Source organism: Ceratotherium simum, chromosome 6 (genome assembly GCF_057802395.1).
Source record: "Ceratotherium simum simum isolate JZ-2026a chromosome 6, ASM5780239v1, whole genome shotgun sequence".
In the NCBI taxonomy this organism is placed as follows: domain Eukaryota; kingdom Metazoa; phylum Chordata; class Mammalia; order Perissodactyla; family Rhinocerotidae; genus Ceratotherium; species Ceratotherium simum.
The window spans coordinates 29,650,588-29,666,670 of record NC_141905.1 but is presented as its reverse complement, the minus strand read 5'-3'; the positions used below and the strand labels follow the sequence as shown (position 1 = coordinate 29,666,670).

At 47.6% G+C, this 16,083-nt stretch overlaps 1 protein-coding gene across 1 annotated transcript in view; it reads right to left on the bottom strand.

Moving 5' to 3' along the window:
- The window catches only part of PSAP (prosaposin), a 33,155-nt gene that overhangs the window by 3,939 nt on the left and 13,133 nt on the right, over positions 1-16,083 (bottom strand). The window contains exons 2-9 of the mRNA XM_004427009.3: positions 12,187-12,320; positions 10,318-10,392; positions 9,379-9,504; positions 7,868-8,068; positions 7,306-7,449; positions 5,883-5,939; positions 1,835-1,966; positions 241-336 (exon numbers count right to left, since the gene is read on the bottom strand). Of these exons, the coding sequence (XP_004427066.1) occupies positions 241-336; positions 1,835-1,966; positions 5,883-5,939; positions 7,306-7,449; positions 7,868-8,068; positions 9,379-9,504; positions 10,318-10,392; positions 12,187-12,320 (965 nt within the window). The remainder of the gene's footprint in view (positions 1-240; positions 337-1,834; positions 1,967-5,882; positions 5,940-7,305; positions 7,450-7,867; positions 8,069-9,378; positions 9,505-10,317; positions 10,393-12,186; positions 12,321-16,083) is intronic.

The following is a 16,083-nucleotide window of genomic DNA, read 5'->3' as shown; positions in this document are numbered from 1 at the left end:
AAATACTAATACGCCCAGGAAACCAGCCAACAGCAAGGCGCTGTTTTCTCCACTAAAAGACTGGAGGTACGGAGCAGGGGAAAGTGGCCGCCTCCAGCCCCAGCCCAGAGGGACCCACTGGTGGGAAGTGGCTGTACAGAGTCCCACCTCCTCTGTGGGTTCTCCCACTAGGCTATTCCGGCTCAACAGAGAGGAGAGCTCCTCTCTGTCAGGACGGCAGCCTTCTGGAAATCCACATACCTCGGTCCTGTTGTTGTCGATCAGCTTGACCACCTCCTTCACCACTAACTCACACACCTCGCAGTAAACATCAGCCTTCGCCTGGACCACGTCCTTCTGTTGACAGGGGAGAAGAACACAACGCTGAGAACCTTGCCTCACCCCCTGGTCCCACTCCTCTACAGCAGAGGGGACACAGAGGCTAGGGAGAGGTGAGCTGCACACAAAGGGCCACTTCCTACTGAACTCAAAATGACGTGTGGTTTCCTCCTCGTGCCCAAGTTCCCGTCCCTGCTCTTCTTACGCGGTGGAGACCATCCCCTTCCCCAATCCTCTACCAGCGCCTCCGGCCACCCCCCGTCAAAACCCAGAAACGCATACTTCAGGAGACAGAAGCAGTGACAGCACCCCCCACCCCAAAGAGCTGTCAATATGACGACGTGTTTGGTTACCATCACTTCATCTTCCAGCCTTCATATTGGGGAGGGGGAGGGGGAGCAGGAACAGAGTGAGGATTCCCTATCTACATTTGGAACACAGTTTTAGACACATTTCAGGTCTGCTCTTGAGTTTCAAGTCTCAGCACCTGAGACTGCTATTCTAGGCCCTACCTTTAATAAAGCAATACTGTTGAATAGAACCTTCTGTGACAATGGACACATTCTCTATCTCTGTTGTCCAATATAGCAGCCACTAGCCACGTGTGTCTACTGAGCACGTGAAATGTGGCTAATGCAACCAAGGAACTGAATTTCTCAATTTTTGTTTAATTTTATGTAAATTTAAGTAGCCATATGTAGCTAGAGTACAAGCTATAACTCTCCTTCATTTCCTCTGGCCATTAATTCAATCAGCAAGGGGGGCCAGGGCCTGTGAGCAGCTCGACTAGGGGGAAAGGGGGGCAGCAATGTTTCCCCAAGTCCAGCAGACACCTTAAGCCTTCCTGTGGTCCACAACCTGCATGTGCCAAGAGAAGACAGGAAGAGGAGAGGAGACAGCTGAAGGTCAGGTGACAAGGGAAGTTCTGGAGCAACAAGTGTATGTGTGTGCCAGGGGATAAGATGTCACACAGCCCGGGCGCTGGTAGAGGAAGGGGATGGTCTCCACCCGGAACACCAGGACAATGTTGTTCACCACTGTAGGTGAACTGTTGTAGGCCTCAATCTCTAAAACACTGCCTGACCCATAAGACGTGCTGAATACCAACTGATTATGGAATGAAGGAGGATTTCTACTAAGTGCAGGGTGCTAGAGAAACAAGACACCTGTGCACACACAGGCAGCACGCCCCGAGAAGCTTCTGCACGAGCCCTGGGGGTGTGCTGGGAATATCAAGTTTGTTCTATGGCTACCGTGTGGGGAAGGAGGCATGCTAAAATTGCGGACTTGATCCCATGAGCACTAGGGTTTATAACCAAGGGAATCAGTGTGTTTGGGGGTGGGGGAAGCTGGGGGTGCTGCATTAGCAGAGAGGACACCGTAAACTAATGGTCTCAAATACCTTTAGGAACCAGGCAGGGAATCAAAAAAGCATGTGCCTCGTAGGATGTGACACAACATGGAGTGGTGGGGCATCACACAGCCCTGCTCAGTACAAAACAATAACACTAGGTACCTTAATGGGCTCCACCAGTTCCAGGGCAGGGATGACATTCTCTGAGACCACGTTGCCAGGGATCAGAGTCTGCATGGGCATCTCCTTCACTTCGTCACAGAACCCAACCAGACCACAAATCTCCTTGGGTTGCTGAAGAGAGCACAGAAAAAGCAGTCAGACGCAGGCCTGCACCCACCACCCCTCGGGACCGTTCTCTATACACAAAGGTTGGGGTGCGGGAGGAGCACCCTGGTCCCAGTGTCCAGGCTGACTGCCCCCCAGACAGGCAAAGAGTCCATATTAAATCTAAAGGGGCTCATGCAAATACAGGTGTACCCATTTCACATTGGGGAAGAGGCCACGCAAAGCTCTGAAGGGAGATCAGACAGAACCGCTGTCTCTGCTCCAACGAGGGACCACCCCAGGGAAGCAAAACTCCCAGCACCTTTAACAGGCAATCAGATCACTTCCAAGGACACCTGGTCTGCTCGAGAACCTGTTTTCCAGTTGAGCTAGTTCACTCTCAGTAGGAAGTAAGCTATATGTTCTTTCTGGAAGAGGAACTACTATGCCTATAAACTACCAGAAAGCCAAACGTGTTAGAAATAAAACCACACCGGATCTTTCAGTGGCAGGACCACTTAAAAGGATGCATTAAGGGGAAATGTTGGCTTTTTTAAAAACCACATTCTGTGTTCACAATTGCACAAACATAGGACACACAAAAACCTAACCCCCCCAACTGATGAATCATTTCACGTCTCAAGGTCTGCAGGTGGATCCCCTTTCCTATCCAGACACCAAACCACAGAGAACTAGACAGTCTGGACAACACCTTGACCACTTCACTAAGATGATGGCCAAGAGCAAGAAAAGTACACATACTTTGTACACTTTGTAAACCAAATGCAACCAGCAACTGGCTCTGGCCTAATAACACTTCCCACCCACTACCAAGCCATAAAGCAGCAGGAACAGGATTGCTAAAAATGATACCTGTTAAGGGAAGAGGGCTAGACCATGGCTATGGTCCATCTTGTTTAATCTTGAGAAGGCTCTAGAATTAAATAAGGTTGGGGGAGTCTGAAAAGCGTATCCTAGGTATCCTGTCTTTGGCACGCTTTAAGAATAGGGGGGAAAAAATCAGAATGGGGCCAAAGATACAGCAAGCTGTTTAGGAAAAAAACCAATTCAGAAGGTGCGTGACTATTCTGTCTCAGATCAGCTTTGTTCTACTAACTCCTTGAGATGACCTAGGTGAAAATGCAGATATTTCAGCTAACGTCCTCTCCCATTAGACTTCAAAATACCTTTGAAAATCTTTCATCTTAGAGATAGATGCCAGTGCTCAGAGGGGGCAATGCTCAGGGTGGCCCCAAAAGGGCACTGGCTCAGTAAGTATGGTGTGGGGCTTAGTCCCCATATTATGCCACCAAACAGCCTGGCTCTCGAGCCATCTGATCTGCAACCCCCAGGACCCCATCACCCAGAGGGGCAGAAGCCACAATCAAGAGATTGTTTCCAACTCTCTGGATCCAACAGACAGGGGAAGAGTCTGCTTGCTATTTGCAAATGACTTGCTCATGCAGCAGAAGCATTTCTGGGGTTATGAAACACAGGACTAAAGACATGCACGTGTTCTCTCGAGTCATGACAGAAACAAGGTGTCCCACCGGAAGTCAGGTCTACAATGAAGGAAACCGAGGCATCTCCAGGGCCACCCATGGTTCCCCATCAGCACGCTGGTGGCATGCACGTGGTCAGCTGGGCACTGATTCTGACCAGAGCACAAGGCTCTGCTGGCTTCATTTTCTGGCCCTCTGAAGAGGAAATAGGACCCCCTCTACACCTCAAGTGCTGAATCACAGGGGAGAGGTGCAGAGGCTCTCCCGCCAGCCTATTCATTAACAGACAGGGACCCCGCCTTTCGCCATCATTCCTTGTATCTGTCAGAGCTGGTCATGCCATACAAAAAAGGGCAGCCAAGTAACTACGAGAAGCAGCAGACCACTACTATAAGCAAATGCCCGTCACATACCTGATCCTGCTGTTGAACAAAAAAACAGGAAATCGGAGATGAAAATAAGAGAAAGGAAAGGACACAACAGTTAAGAAAAAATTAAAACAACAATAATCAAGCAGTTAACCAGGTATAAGGATGTCAGAAGTTTAAGGGACATGCCCTTGTAGTCACATGTCAGCAACCCAGCTTGTTCCTACCACTGCGTGTACAAGGGGGCCCTGAAAGCTACTCTGCCCAAGGGCCAGACCACACTGTCCAGCTCCTGTGTGCACTGCCCCCACATCCCTGACACACCAAACCACGCTCAAAACACTGGGCAGCAGGTCCCCAGAAAACACCACATTATGAAGGGCTCTCCATCGTCAGAAGTCTAACCCCACCGTGTCAACAAGGCCCCCCCCACCGAAGTTGGTGATGAGAAGCAAAAAGGAACAAGACAGAGGGCTGCCCAAATTAGGAGTGTGTGTTATAACATAAAATACACCCAGAGGGGGTCAGGGATCCCGAACCACACTCCCCACTGCCCAGGTGTGGGCCATCCACCCCCAGGTGGCCAGACGCCACCCTGGTAGGCTGATCTGACAATGTATCAAAAGCCTTGCTCTTTCATTCAGCAATTCCAGTTTTATCTATACTAAAGGAAAAAATAGGGACGTGCATATGTATCTAATTTGGCTGTAAAGATGTTCATCATGCTTTTTATCCCACGGGCAAACATGAAAACCTGAACATCCAGCCATAGGGGACTGGTTACGTAAATTACGTTCTATCCGCATAGTGAAATAGTATGCAGCCACTTAAAAATGATTTGTACAAGAATATTTAATGACATGTATTTTTAGACAAAAATGCAAACTACAAATTTTGAAGCACTATGTAAAATCTGACCCCACTGATATTTTTTAAAACCCCAAAAGATTTTTGACTTGGGAGGTATTTTCCATGTTTTCAAAAAATGTCTACGTAGTATAACTTTTATAATGAAAAAAATGTTTTTAGTTAGCTATGAGGAAGCACTTAACTAGATAAAGTCACGTCAAAGGCTTATTTTTCCCCAGTCTAGCTGCATGTCTTTGTAAGCTGCCTTTAAATTGTTTTTAGACAAGGTAGGATATGAGTAATAATCCCAAATAAACTCTACTGTGCCTAGATAGACTCCTTGAGTGGTCAGAGCAGAGCCAAAGAGTTAATCTTTTAGGCTTTGCAGACTGTAAGGTCTCAACTCTGCTACTGTAGCACAAAATGGACATCGCTGTGTTTCAATAAAACTTTACAAAACAGATAGTGGGCCATAGTTTGCCAACTCCTGGTTAGAGGACCAACTCAAGGACTGCAGGCTAATCTCAATGTAGTGAGAAAGTCAGCAGTGACAGAAAAACGTGCAACCCACCCCTCAACCGCTGCAGATTAGATTGCAGGAGGCCAGTGCATGTTCCCGACATAAGAATGGCTCCAGCCCACCCTGCTCTGTAAGGCAGTTTTCTGCACGGAGTCAGCTAGCTCACTTCGCAGATCATTATCTTCTACCTCCAATGATGAAGGAACGCCCCTACCACTAGATACATCAGAAGCAAGTGCAGGAGTTATGGCTCAAGCAGCAGCTCCAGCTAACACTGCTGCAGGGCGCAGGACCAACCCTGGGAGGCGGGATCCCCCCCGCCCTCAGAACTCAGACTGCAACAGCAATTCTTAGGCCTGGCCTAGCTACAGAGCAGACTATTCCCACGGTCCCAGGGTGAAACCCAGATAGATACTAGAAATCTGAAAGCCAGCTCACATCTGCACAGGCAAACAAACCTCCAGGAAGCCACCACGGCAGTCCTGGGGTCAGGCTGCTTCAGCCTTTCCTCCAGCTGGGGAAGGCAAGGGGGAGGGACTGAGTTAAAGGTGAAGACTCTGCCGGTCAAAGAGGACTCATCTTGGCCCTATTCAGTACTCGAAGGTAAAAAAGAGAAACTAAACCATATAATTTTCAAAATTCCTAGAAATCACAAAGTTTGAGACAAAGAAAAATGCTAACAAGGAGCTTCCCCTGTGACCTACCATGTGCATCATCATTTGGACAGCAATTTCAGAATACTGGTTGATGTAGTTCTTGCACTGGGGAGAGAAACAGAGTGTTAGTGATCTCGCTGCTGCAATAACACACCAGAAACCCAGCACTTCCAACAGGGTCAACAGGCAACTATCAAGCAAGTTTCCAAGGGCAGAATCTCATTAATCACATCTGCTCCAGGCAATTTTAATAAGATAAAAATGGCAATTTCATTATTCTATACCTTATAGGAAAACGTGCACAAAAGGTGTTTTGAAAATGTTTTCCAAAGGCCCTTAGAGATGAGGTCCTCCAGTCTCCTTTTATGGCCCAAACTTGCCCCAAGGTCACACAGCAACTACTCAGTAGCAATTTAGAATGAGCTTGGCTACAAGATATGCTGCTAGGAACCTGAGATTACTTTTCAAATCCATTCACACATTCTTGGAAAGGATTATAAAGTTTAAATCCAGTAGAATCAAGTTATGATGCTTTTTAACTGCCTATTTTCATACAAATCGAGGTATCTCCTATATAGACCCTCACAGAACAGCTCTGGTCATAAAGGGGCACCTCTCCAGGTGAGAAAGTCAAGGGTAATACCCCTCAGAGAGGGTTAACTTGGGGAAGCCAATTAACACAGCAAATATGCAAAGATGCTTCAATGAGGCTAAAAGAGTCCCAGGCTTTGGAGAGAATAAGTCAACAGAGAGGAACCCTTAGCTCCCAGAGCCAGCCATTCCCACTCAGAAAGGCTGCTCTTGATCCTAGACCCACGCAGTTATTACAACCGGCTTCCCCACATCCAGCCTCGCAAAGGTTTTTCAGTTGTCAGGTTCTAAACTGACACTTTGGTTTTACACACCAATCTTAGAGTGTGGTTAATGTGAAGAGAACAGGGTCCAGGAAACAAAAGCCTCTAAGGGGCTAACAAAATGAGTGGCTGAGCCCACAGGACTAACATTCACCAAGGTAAGGAAGGCATCCAGGGTGACCTTCCTGCAAGCCAGCCTGCATGGCTTCCTGCTGGCTGTGGGGAGAGCACACTTAGAATTATGAATGTACAACAGCCAGGCTTTTAAAAACAGGGTTATAAGTGGTTCCAGTGTTATTTCTTATACATATGGTCACCAAGAGAAAAAAATGTTCACAAAAGTGATCTCCTTCCTCTATTTTGTCCCAAGAGTTTTGTTACATATCCAAATTCAATTAACCAACAATATTTAAGTAACCTCCTTTTATTCTGGCTGCTTTCTGGATAAAAGGAAAAGGGAGTTGTTTGCACAATCTCTTCTGCAAAGCCCTTATGCTGGAACTTAAAATGGTACCCCAGCAAGTGAAGTTTTCTTGGTTCCCCCATTCCTGTCTCCAGAGCCCAGCTCCCTGGCCCAGAACATCCTCCAATGCATGAGGAGATAAGATAAGGCTCACCATGTCGGCTATGCCAGGCCCCAGGCGGTCGCACTGCTCCTTGGCATGGTCCACCAAGGCCTTGACAAAGGTGGAGTTGGTCCTTACAGCATTCTGGATGTCAGTCACCATCTGAATGCAGTCCTGGCAAACATCTCCGCCAGCCTACAGAGACGAGGCGGTTAGGCTGTAAACACTGCATACTCCTATAATAACTAAGAGGATTCAAAAATTCCTAGGAAAATTTCCTTACATGCTCATGACTGCAGCACTAGGGGGTGACTTACTGAACAGTTCCTAATGTGTTTTTATAGGCTCTAAAATTATCAACAAGTTTAAAATCAACTGGACATTGATTTTAGCAAAACCTCATAGGAAGGGAGAAAAATCTTTGCATACTTTATATATCCCAGGTTCTTCAGAACCTCCGTGGCACAACCACTTCAAGGCTGGCTTGTGCAGCTGCAGAGGCAAGTGAAGGGATATGCCCCCAGTTTAAGAACAGCACACACATGCCTCTTTCACGTTTCATCTCTAATCCAACCAAAAATGGGGCCCTCAGTGGCCTGGCCCACTGCCTTACCTTTGGCTGGGGCTCACTGCGGGGGCCGTCCTGAGGGTAGAGGAGGAGGGGGATGTTGGCCATGAAGGGAGCCACCACCTCAGCCATGTCCAGTTCTGGGATCTTATTGGACTCAAGCTGCTTCTGGTGATTCAGCTCTGCCAGATGCTTCTGAAGAGACTCGCAGAGATTGAGAGCAGAGCACACCTCTCCGGGATGGCTCTGGTGGGGAAAGAAGGCCAGATGGAAATCCCCTCCCCAGAGGCAAACAAACAAGGCCACCTGGTGCCTTTGAATCAGCCCCTGTCCTTCTCTCTCAGCATGACTCACATACGCATGCCCGCTCACACGCATCTCAACTAAAGCACCCAACCTGTTCTGCGTCCAGCTCCACCACCATGGTGGCTCCGTCACCATCCTCCCAGCAGTTCAAGCCAGGAACCGAGAAGACATTCCTAACTCCCTCTCCTGTACATCTCCTCATCAGCAAGTCCAGTCCATTAATCCTCTGAAATAAAATCTGCACCTGTCCACCTCCACCGTCCCCATCACGTCTCACAGCTGACCGCCCTGCCAGCGGTCTCTCTCACCACTCCCCACTAGTGGGACCTAGACCCAACCCTTTGTAAAAGGTACCTATGATCAGGTTGCTCCTCTCCTTGGACCTTCCAAACACTTCCCGCCGCATTTGCGATCCTTAAACAGCCTAAAGGCCTTGCACCATGTGCCCTGTCTTCCTCGCCAAAACCTTGGTTCCATTCTGGGACACTCCTGCCCCGCCAGCCCTCTAAGTTTTTTAAGCCCCTCTTCTTTCTTAAGTCTTTCCAAATTGTAAAACCCTGGCTCCTTGTTCATTGCTGAAAACCCAACCTCTGGCACGTGGTTTACGCACAACAGATACTTTCTGAATGAAAGGTGAGCATCCTTGTAGCTGAACCCACAAGTACGTTCCCTGAATTATTCCTTAGGATAAAATCACAGAAATGAAATGAATTGCTTGCTCAAAGGGACAGTTCAAGATCTGATATGAGTTATCAAATCAGCACCTATAAATGTTATACCAGTTTACATTCCCTCAGTAATTCTTTTTTTTTTTTTAGATTTTTATTTATTTATTTTTCCCCCAAAGCCCCAGTACATAGTTGTCTGTCATAGCTGCACATCCTTCTAGTTGCTGTATGTGGGACGCGGCCTCAGCATGGCTGGAGGAGTGGTGCCTTGGTGCGCACCCGGGATCCGAACCCGGGCCGCCGGCAGCGGAGCGCACGCACTTAACCGCTAAGCCACGGGGCCGGCCCATCCCTCAGTAATTCTACAAGATCCCATTTCATGTACCCTCCCCAACCCTTGAAAGTTACAGGCAGAGTGTTCTGCCACGCCAAAGGCATTTTGAATGTCAGAAGTGTAGTAAAGAGTGTTGAGAAAATCCAAATCTATGATCGGACTTACCATTTTAATCACTCTAACCTGGCCTGCCACCTCCCCGGGGCCCCAGAGGTGCCTTGAAGGAGAGCCTGTTCCCCATCACATACCATTTGTCCTTTAATCATGTCCAAGATGACTGGGAGGTAGGAGTCGACTATCTCCTTGCACGAGGCAGACATGTTCGGCTTAGGAAGCCAGTCACAGGTCCTCTCCAAGTACACGAGGATCTCTTGCTAGAGAGGACACAGGCAAGGGTCAGACCAGGAGAGCTGAAAGCAGAGGCCCCCTACAACTCCTAGAAAGTATGAAGCCTGGAACCAGCGGCCCTCAGGGAAGAGGACCGGGAGAGGGCTAGTGGGTAGCTGTGGCTCTATCAAATCAACGAGGCAAAAAGCAGACACAAGCATTATTCAAAACGAAGATCCTCTGACCTGCAGTCTCAGAGGCACAGGGAATTCCAAGCAAGGATAGCCAAAATGGACCTAAAGGCTAACAGTATGCAATGCAAAATCCCAACCAACCTTGGGCATTTAACACCTAGTCCAGGGCTCAGCAAGCTAGGGCCCACAGGCTGTTTTTGAACAGCCTGTGGCTAAGAATGGTTTTTACATTTTTAAAGGATGGGGGGAAAAAAAGACCATGTGGGGGCCAGCCCTGGGGCGTAGGGGTTAAGTGCACGCCCTCCGCTGCAGTGGCCTGGGTTCGGATCCCGGGCACGCACCGATGCACCACTTGTCAAGCCATGCTGTGGTGGCGTCCCACATAAAGTGGAGGAAGACGGGCACGGATGTTAGCCCAGGGCCAGTCCTCCTCAGCAAAAAGAGCAGGATTGGCAACAGATGTTAGCTCAGGGCTGATCTGCCTCACAAAAAAAAAAAAAGACTATGTGACAGAAACAGTATGTGGCCACAAGGCCTACATTATTTCCTACCTGGGCCTAGACCATTCCTCTTTAGACCTCCAGAGTCAGAGCTCTTTAAGGAACAGATGCGCGTGGCCATATGGCCACTGCTCACACGCAGTCATACATAGTCGTGGCGGCTCACCTCAGTGGCATTGTCTTTCAACATGTCTCCAGCTGCGGTGATGACATCTTTGCAAATGTCACAGGGAAGGGATTTCTAAGAGGAAAGAACATGAGGGAGAGAGAGCTGTTTTTGTAGGAAACCACAAACAGCTGAAAACTGCCTTAGCCTTTTTCCTATTTTATCTAACCAGGGACGTGACCACGGCCACGTCTGACACGCTGGACATCCTGGTTCTCCAACCTTCCCGAGAAGCACTGGGACATCACAGGGGAAGGACTAGGTATGACTGACCAGAATACTCTGTGCTTCTAGGGGACAGAAGTAGTACTCTGTGCTTCTTGTACCCTGTACGCCTCAGCACCTTACTCAGTGCACACGGAACAGGCCCAACTTCATATTAATGCTAACAACTCTGTGAGGAAAGAGAGGCTCAGAAAGGTGAAAATCAGAGAAAATCGGTAATGCAGGGCAAGGTCACCTGGGACCAGTATCAAGGTCACAGAGTAAGGGGGTGGGGCAGGGAAACAAGCCCCAGCCAGACATGGTGCTTCTGTGCACTCACACTGGCACTGTGACCTGCACTCTCTCTGTCTTCCACCTCCCAGGCAGTGCCGTGTTCAAGTGGAAGCCACATGTCCCCACTCCACAGCTTAGAGATGTGACACCAGTCTTCCGACAAGCCTGGGCAGCCAGGGAACCATGTGACCCCTGGGGAGCTCCCTTCCTGATGTCAACTGATTTCCAACCCATGAAGAAGGAACTAAAGGTCTGGGGGAGATTAAGGAACACCTGTGAACTTAGCTGCAACGAGAGAAACCAATTTGAACCCTTGGACCTAGTCAGGCTAATATCATGAATGGGGCCATCCAAGAGAGATTCAGGCATCCAAGAAACTGTCCTAATCAAGAGAGACTAAAGTCCTCACTTGACACACATTAAACTTGGAAAGAGGAAGTAGTATTAAAAACAAGATCAGAAGCAAATCAGAAACCAAATCTGAAAGTAATTGTGGCCACAGAAGGCAGTTTTCCAGTGAATTCAGAAACTATTTCTAAAAGAGCAGTGTTAATTATTTTTCTCTTACTGAAGGAGTACTAGTGGCCACTGACATGTTTCAGAACCTGAACTCTACTCAGTCAAGCCTGGCCTATACCATAGGATGTAGTACCCCCAGCGCGAGCCAAGAGCATCTTCTGCAGTCGGCTGGTGCATCAGCAAAGCTCAGGCATCTCCTGAGAGGGTTCAGGTCACATGAAGAATGCACTCGCGGTTTGTCTTCTTCGAGTATTCCCCACAAGTGTTAAGAGCCCCACATTAATGTGCTATAGTGAACATCGTTTAGATGAAAAATCAGTGGCATCTTGTCTAGTTTGGCTATAGCTGAAAATAAAATTTTAAATAGCTACTAAGCTCTAGGGTCTGAATGAGTGATCTGCCCAAGAGGCAAAGACAGTAAATATCAAAAAGGGGAAAAGGATTTCAAAAGTTTAGCATCTACGTTTTTGAGTGAGTGACCAAGGACAGAGCTGTACCCGGGCGCCCTGTCCTGGGAATAGGAGCTGCAAACCTGCTGTCTCTTATCTGGGGTACAGGTGGGATCTGCACAGAGGCCTGGAGGGCAGCATGGAGCACACAGTGCAGCGGACATGGCAGGACCTCATCCTACCTCTGCCACCAAGAGACTGGGTGACCTTGAGGGAATGGAACCTTAACCTCTCTGAACCACCATTTTCTCTGTGGTACAATGGGCACACTCACCAACAGGTTCTGCCTCCCTCGGAGGGTCATTGTGAGGAGCAAACAAAATGAGGCAAGAGAAAGTGCTTTGTAAATGGCAGTAGTTAGAGATGCTGTAAAGGGACTGAGCACAGTACTAAGGGCACTCACCACCAACGGCTTGCTCCAGACGGTCTGCAGACAGTGCTTCACAGCCCCACAGTCGGCCGCCGTCTTCACATTCTGACACCACACTGCTGAGCCTCTGGTGCATTCTTTTAGGCCCAGGACAGGGCTGCCTAGAGCTAAAAGGAAAACCAGTGTGAGGAGGTGGCCCGTTTCCCACACACCAGGTCCACGTCACTGGTTTACCCAGGGTGAAGGGCTAGCCCTAGCATTTAGCTGGACACTCCAGCTTGACCCCTGACCCGGCTGTAAGAAACACAAACCAGAGAGCAGCACCACATCCAGTCCAGAAGCTGTGCTGTCACAAAAGTCACGGGGCTGGAAGGGACTCATTTAACTGGTTTACTTTTTTCCTCTCACACTATTTTTAAACAGTACCAGGGAGATCAGTCCTTTTAATCTTTATAATCTTAGCAAGTTTTCATGAATTAATGAAAGAAATCACAGGAGAAAAGACTGACAGGTTTAAATATAAAAGATTTCAACTTCTGACCAATGAAAAATAGGCCAAGTTAAAAAAAAAATCCATGGCGAAAACACCAAGATTCACATCCTTATTACATCAAACAATGGTTCTTAACGTTGTTCTAGTACAAGAGCCCTTTTATAAATCGATTGTGTGAGTTTTCTCACATAAACCAGTTTGCTAACAAAAAACAAGATTACATAATCCACTTAGCTATCATCAAGTGAACATGTGTCCACTCAAAACCAGGTGCGTGGCGTCTCATCTACTGTGGTCAGAAGAAAGGTCCCGGGCAGTAGTCACATGCACAGACACGGGATTAGGAAAAAACAGAATAAAGGTTCAACGTCACCTGAGACCAAAAAAATGCAGGTTAAAGCAAGAAGGTGCCATATTTTGAAAGCTAAATTAGCCAAGGGAAAAAAAAAAAACAGGCTTGTCACTGAATAATAACAGGTTTGTAGTAAAAAATGCATTCTTATAAGGCTGATAGCAGTGTGACTGGTAAGTACTTCTCAAAATGTTAATGTATTTCAAGAACTGAAAAAAAAGCCCTCTTCAAAAAGTAATCCACTTCTACAAATACATTCTAAGGAAATAAAGCAATTCAACTGGTAAAATACGATATGCATAAATATATTTATTAAGTATAATTCATAATACTAAAAAAAAGTAGATGTACCCTGAATGGCTAAAAATAGAGGGACAAACTAATGATATTCTTACTAAAATATTACGTAGCTGTTATATACACTTATAAAGATGATGTATATCAAATAGAAAAAAGAATTAAGAATATGAAATTATACATGAGTTGTACAAAAATTAGAAAAGAATAACAAAGCAGGGTGGCTGGCTGAATTATTTAACTCAACGTTATGTTGTGTGCATATAATTTTTAAAAAATATTTTATAAACTGCCTGAAGAGTGCCTATGTTTTTTACAAGAGGTCTATGGTACCCTTGGCTTTGGAACCTCACCTCTAACCCAAAGAGTCAGCTAGGAAACAAGAGATTACATCAGGCACACGTAGATGGATGATGGCGCAGGGTGCCAACTCCAGCAGTATCCCAGTAGGGTGGAACCGACTTCTATTGTAAATAGCAAACAGCTGGCACAAGCCTCAGAAGAAAACCCCACAGCCACCTAAGAAACAGATGGAGAACCTCAGGAGTCATGCTGCATTTTGCTTCACCTTGTAAGCCCAATGAGCGGGCACAGTAATTCTACAGACACGTCACACACAGTACACAAGGCACGGAGGTCGTGGGTGCTCTCCCTCCAGGAGAGGGAACAAAATGAAATGCTGTCATTACTAGCTTTTCAAACAAAGCTACAGTTCCACAAACTATTCACACAAAGACTGAGTCACACGTCCCCAAGAAGCTCAAACCAGATTATCTACGCCCTTTCAGACACCAGCAAATGAACTGTTAAACTGCTGTCCAGGTTACAGCTTTCTCTGCCCTTTGAGAACAAAAATCACAACCATAACCAGTTCACAGAAGCAAGTGAAAGAGCCACATTCCACAAGCTATTGGTTTGGACTCTGGTTTCCGTGGGAAAACATGTGCCAGATTCAAAACAGTATGAAGTTCCCCAGATAGCTCATACAAGTTCAGTTTAGTAACACAGCCAAACTGGGCTGGGGCCAGCCCTCAGCTGTAGGTCTGGGGAAGTGGGAGCAGGCAGAAACAGAGTCATGAGGGTAAGGGTGTTGGGGAGTGTGGGGGTCACAGAGACAGCACAAAGGGGAGCCCCAGACCTGGCAGCTCCTACCAGCACCTTCCCTCCTTCTCCAAGGCACTGGTCCCCCAGGACTCTTGAAAAAGCACCCACTAAACTATTAACTGCTGGGTTCTACCTCCAAATTAGGAGGAAGGAGCCCAAATAGTGAAGAGGAAGCTACAAAATGAGTTCTAGGCAAAAGAATGCATAGTGATACACAGGGAAGCCAGGAAGAGGACGGCCATCAGCAGACCAGAGCCAGACAGGAGTCAGAGAAGGGCAGGGCCAGTGAGCAGTCCTCTCGGCACAGGGCCTGACGGCCATTCTCCATTCCTACGGATACTGAGTCAAGGAGAACTTTGTCCCAGGGATTTTCTCCAACCATCCCACCCAAGAATTGGCTACAAGTGACCAAAATCTATCAGGTGTCTGGAACACAATGCACTATATCACAGGCCCAAGCACAAAGAATACTTTGTAGCTTGTTTACTCCACCTACGGACCTGAAACAGTAATCATTACAATAATGACTTTGTTATTTGCTTTGGCCAGGCTATTCCCAACCAAAAATAACCTTGGGTAGCCCCTTTTATCTGAGACTGACCCAGCTAACACAAACCCAAGGGCACTTCCGAATCCCAGCTGTTGTGTTAATCAATGGCCTACTGAAGCGTGGTGGCAAGCCCCCACCGCAGCAGAAGTATGCTGAAGTCATCTAACTCAAGCCTAAAGCAGATTTCAAGGACACTAGGAAATGAAACTGAGGTCTGAGCTCCTAGAAATTCAGTTCTGGCAAGACATCTCCACTTACCTACAACCTAAAGCCAAATTTATAAAGGTGCACAGTGTAAAAATGGTCCGTGGTATACAACAGACATGATTTCCTAAGACGACCCGACGTACATTAACAGAAAAACAACCGCACGTCCTCAGGATCGGTAACTCGAGGCTGAAACACGAGCCTGGGCGATGCTGGTGAGCTACCTGCTGACAGGTTCAGGTGCTCATTTCAGGAGCTCATCTCCTAACATGTTTGGGACATGAATCCTCTCCCCAGAAAATGCACTTATACACAAATCCTCACACCACTTCGGGGGCTCTCCGGCATTACAACATCTGCCCAGGGACCCCAGCCGTGGACTGAAAGCTCTAGGGGCAAGCATGGTTTTTCTCCACAGAAGTAGGAAAACAACTAAGGTGAAGGTTGATTACCAACTCCACTGACTGGGCCAAGCACGGAGCCCTCAGGCGGGAGACCAGAGCGAATGGTCAGGGGCTCTGACCCCACAGTGGGAGGGACCTGTTAAGAGAAACGCAGGGAACCGCGTTACCACGCAGGAGCAGCAAAGAAAATTACTAACTGCCTGGGGGAGCTAGAGGAGGCTTCTTCAAAATAAAATTTGATATGGCACCTGAAAGATAGAGATATGAAAGCCTGGCTAAGCGGACAGGGGATGGGGAATTCCTGAACACTCCAAAGGTGGGCACACTGGGAAAGACCTCATCTGGCACACTCATCCCTACGTGAGGGGCTCATCCTGTGGCCAACAGCTCACGTCAGTGTCTTAACAATCCAGGCCTGACGTGGCAGAAGGACTGACAAGGAGGTGGCAGATTCAGATGACGGGGCTCCCAAATGGAATGGAAAGCTCATTCCAAAAGGTCCAAGCAAGAAGCAGTGGCAGCA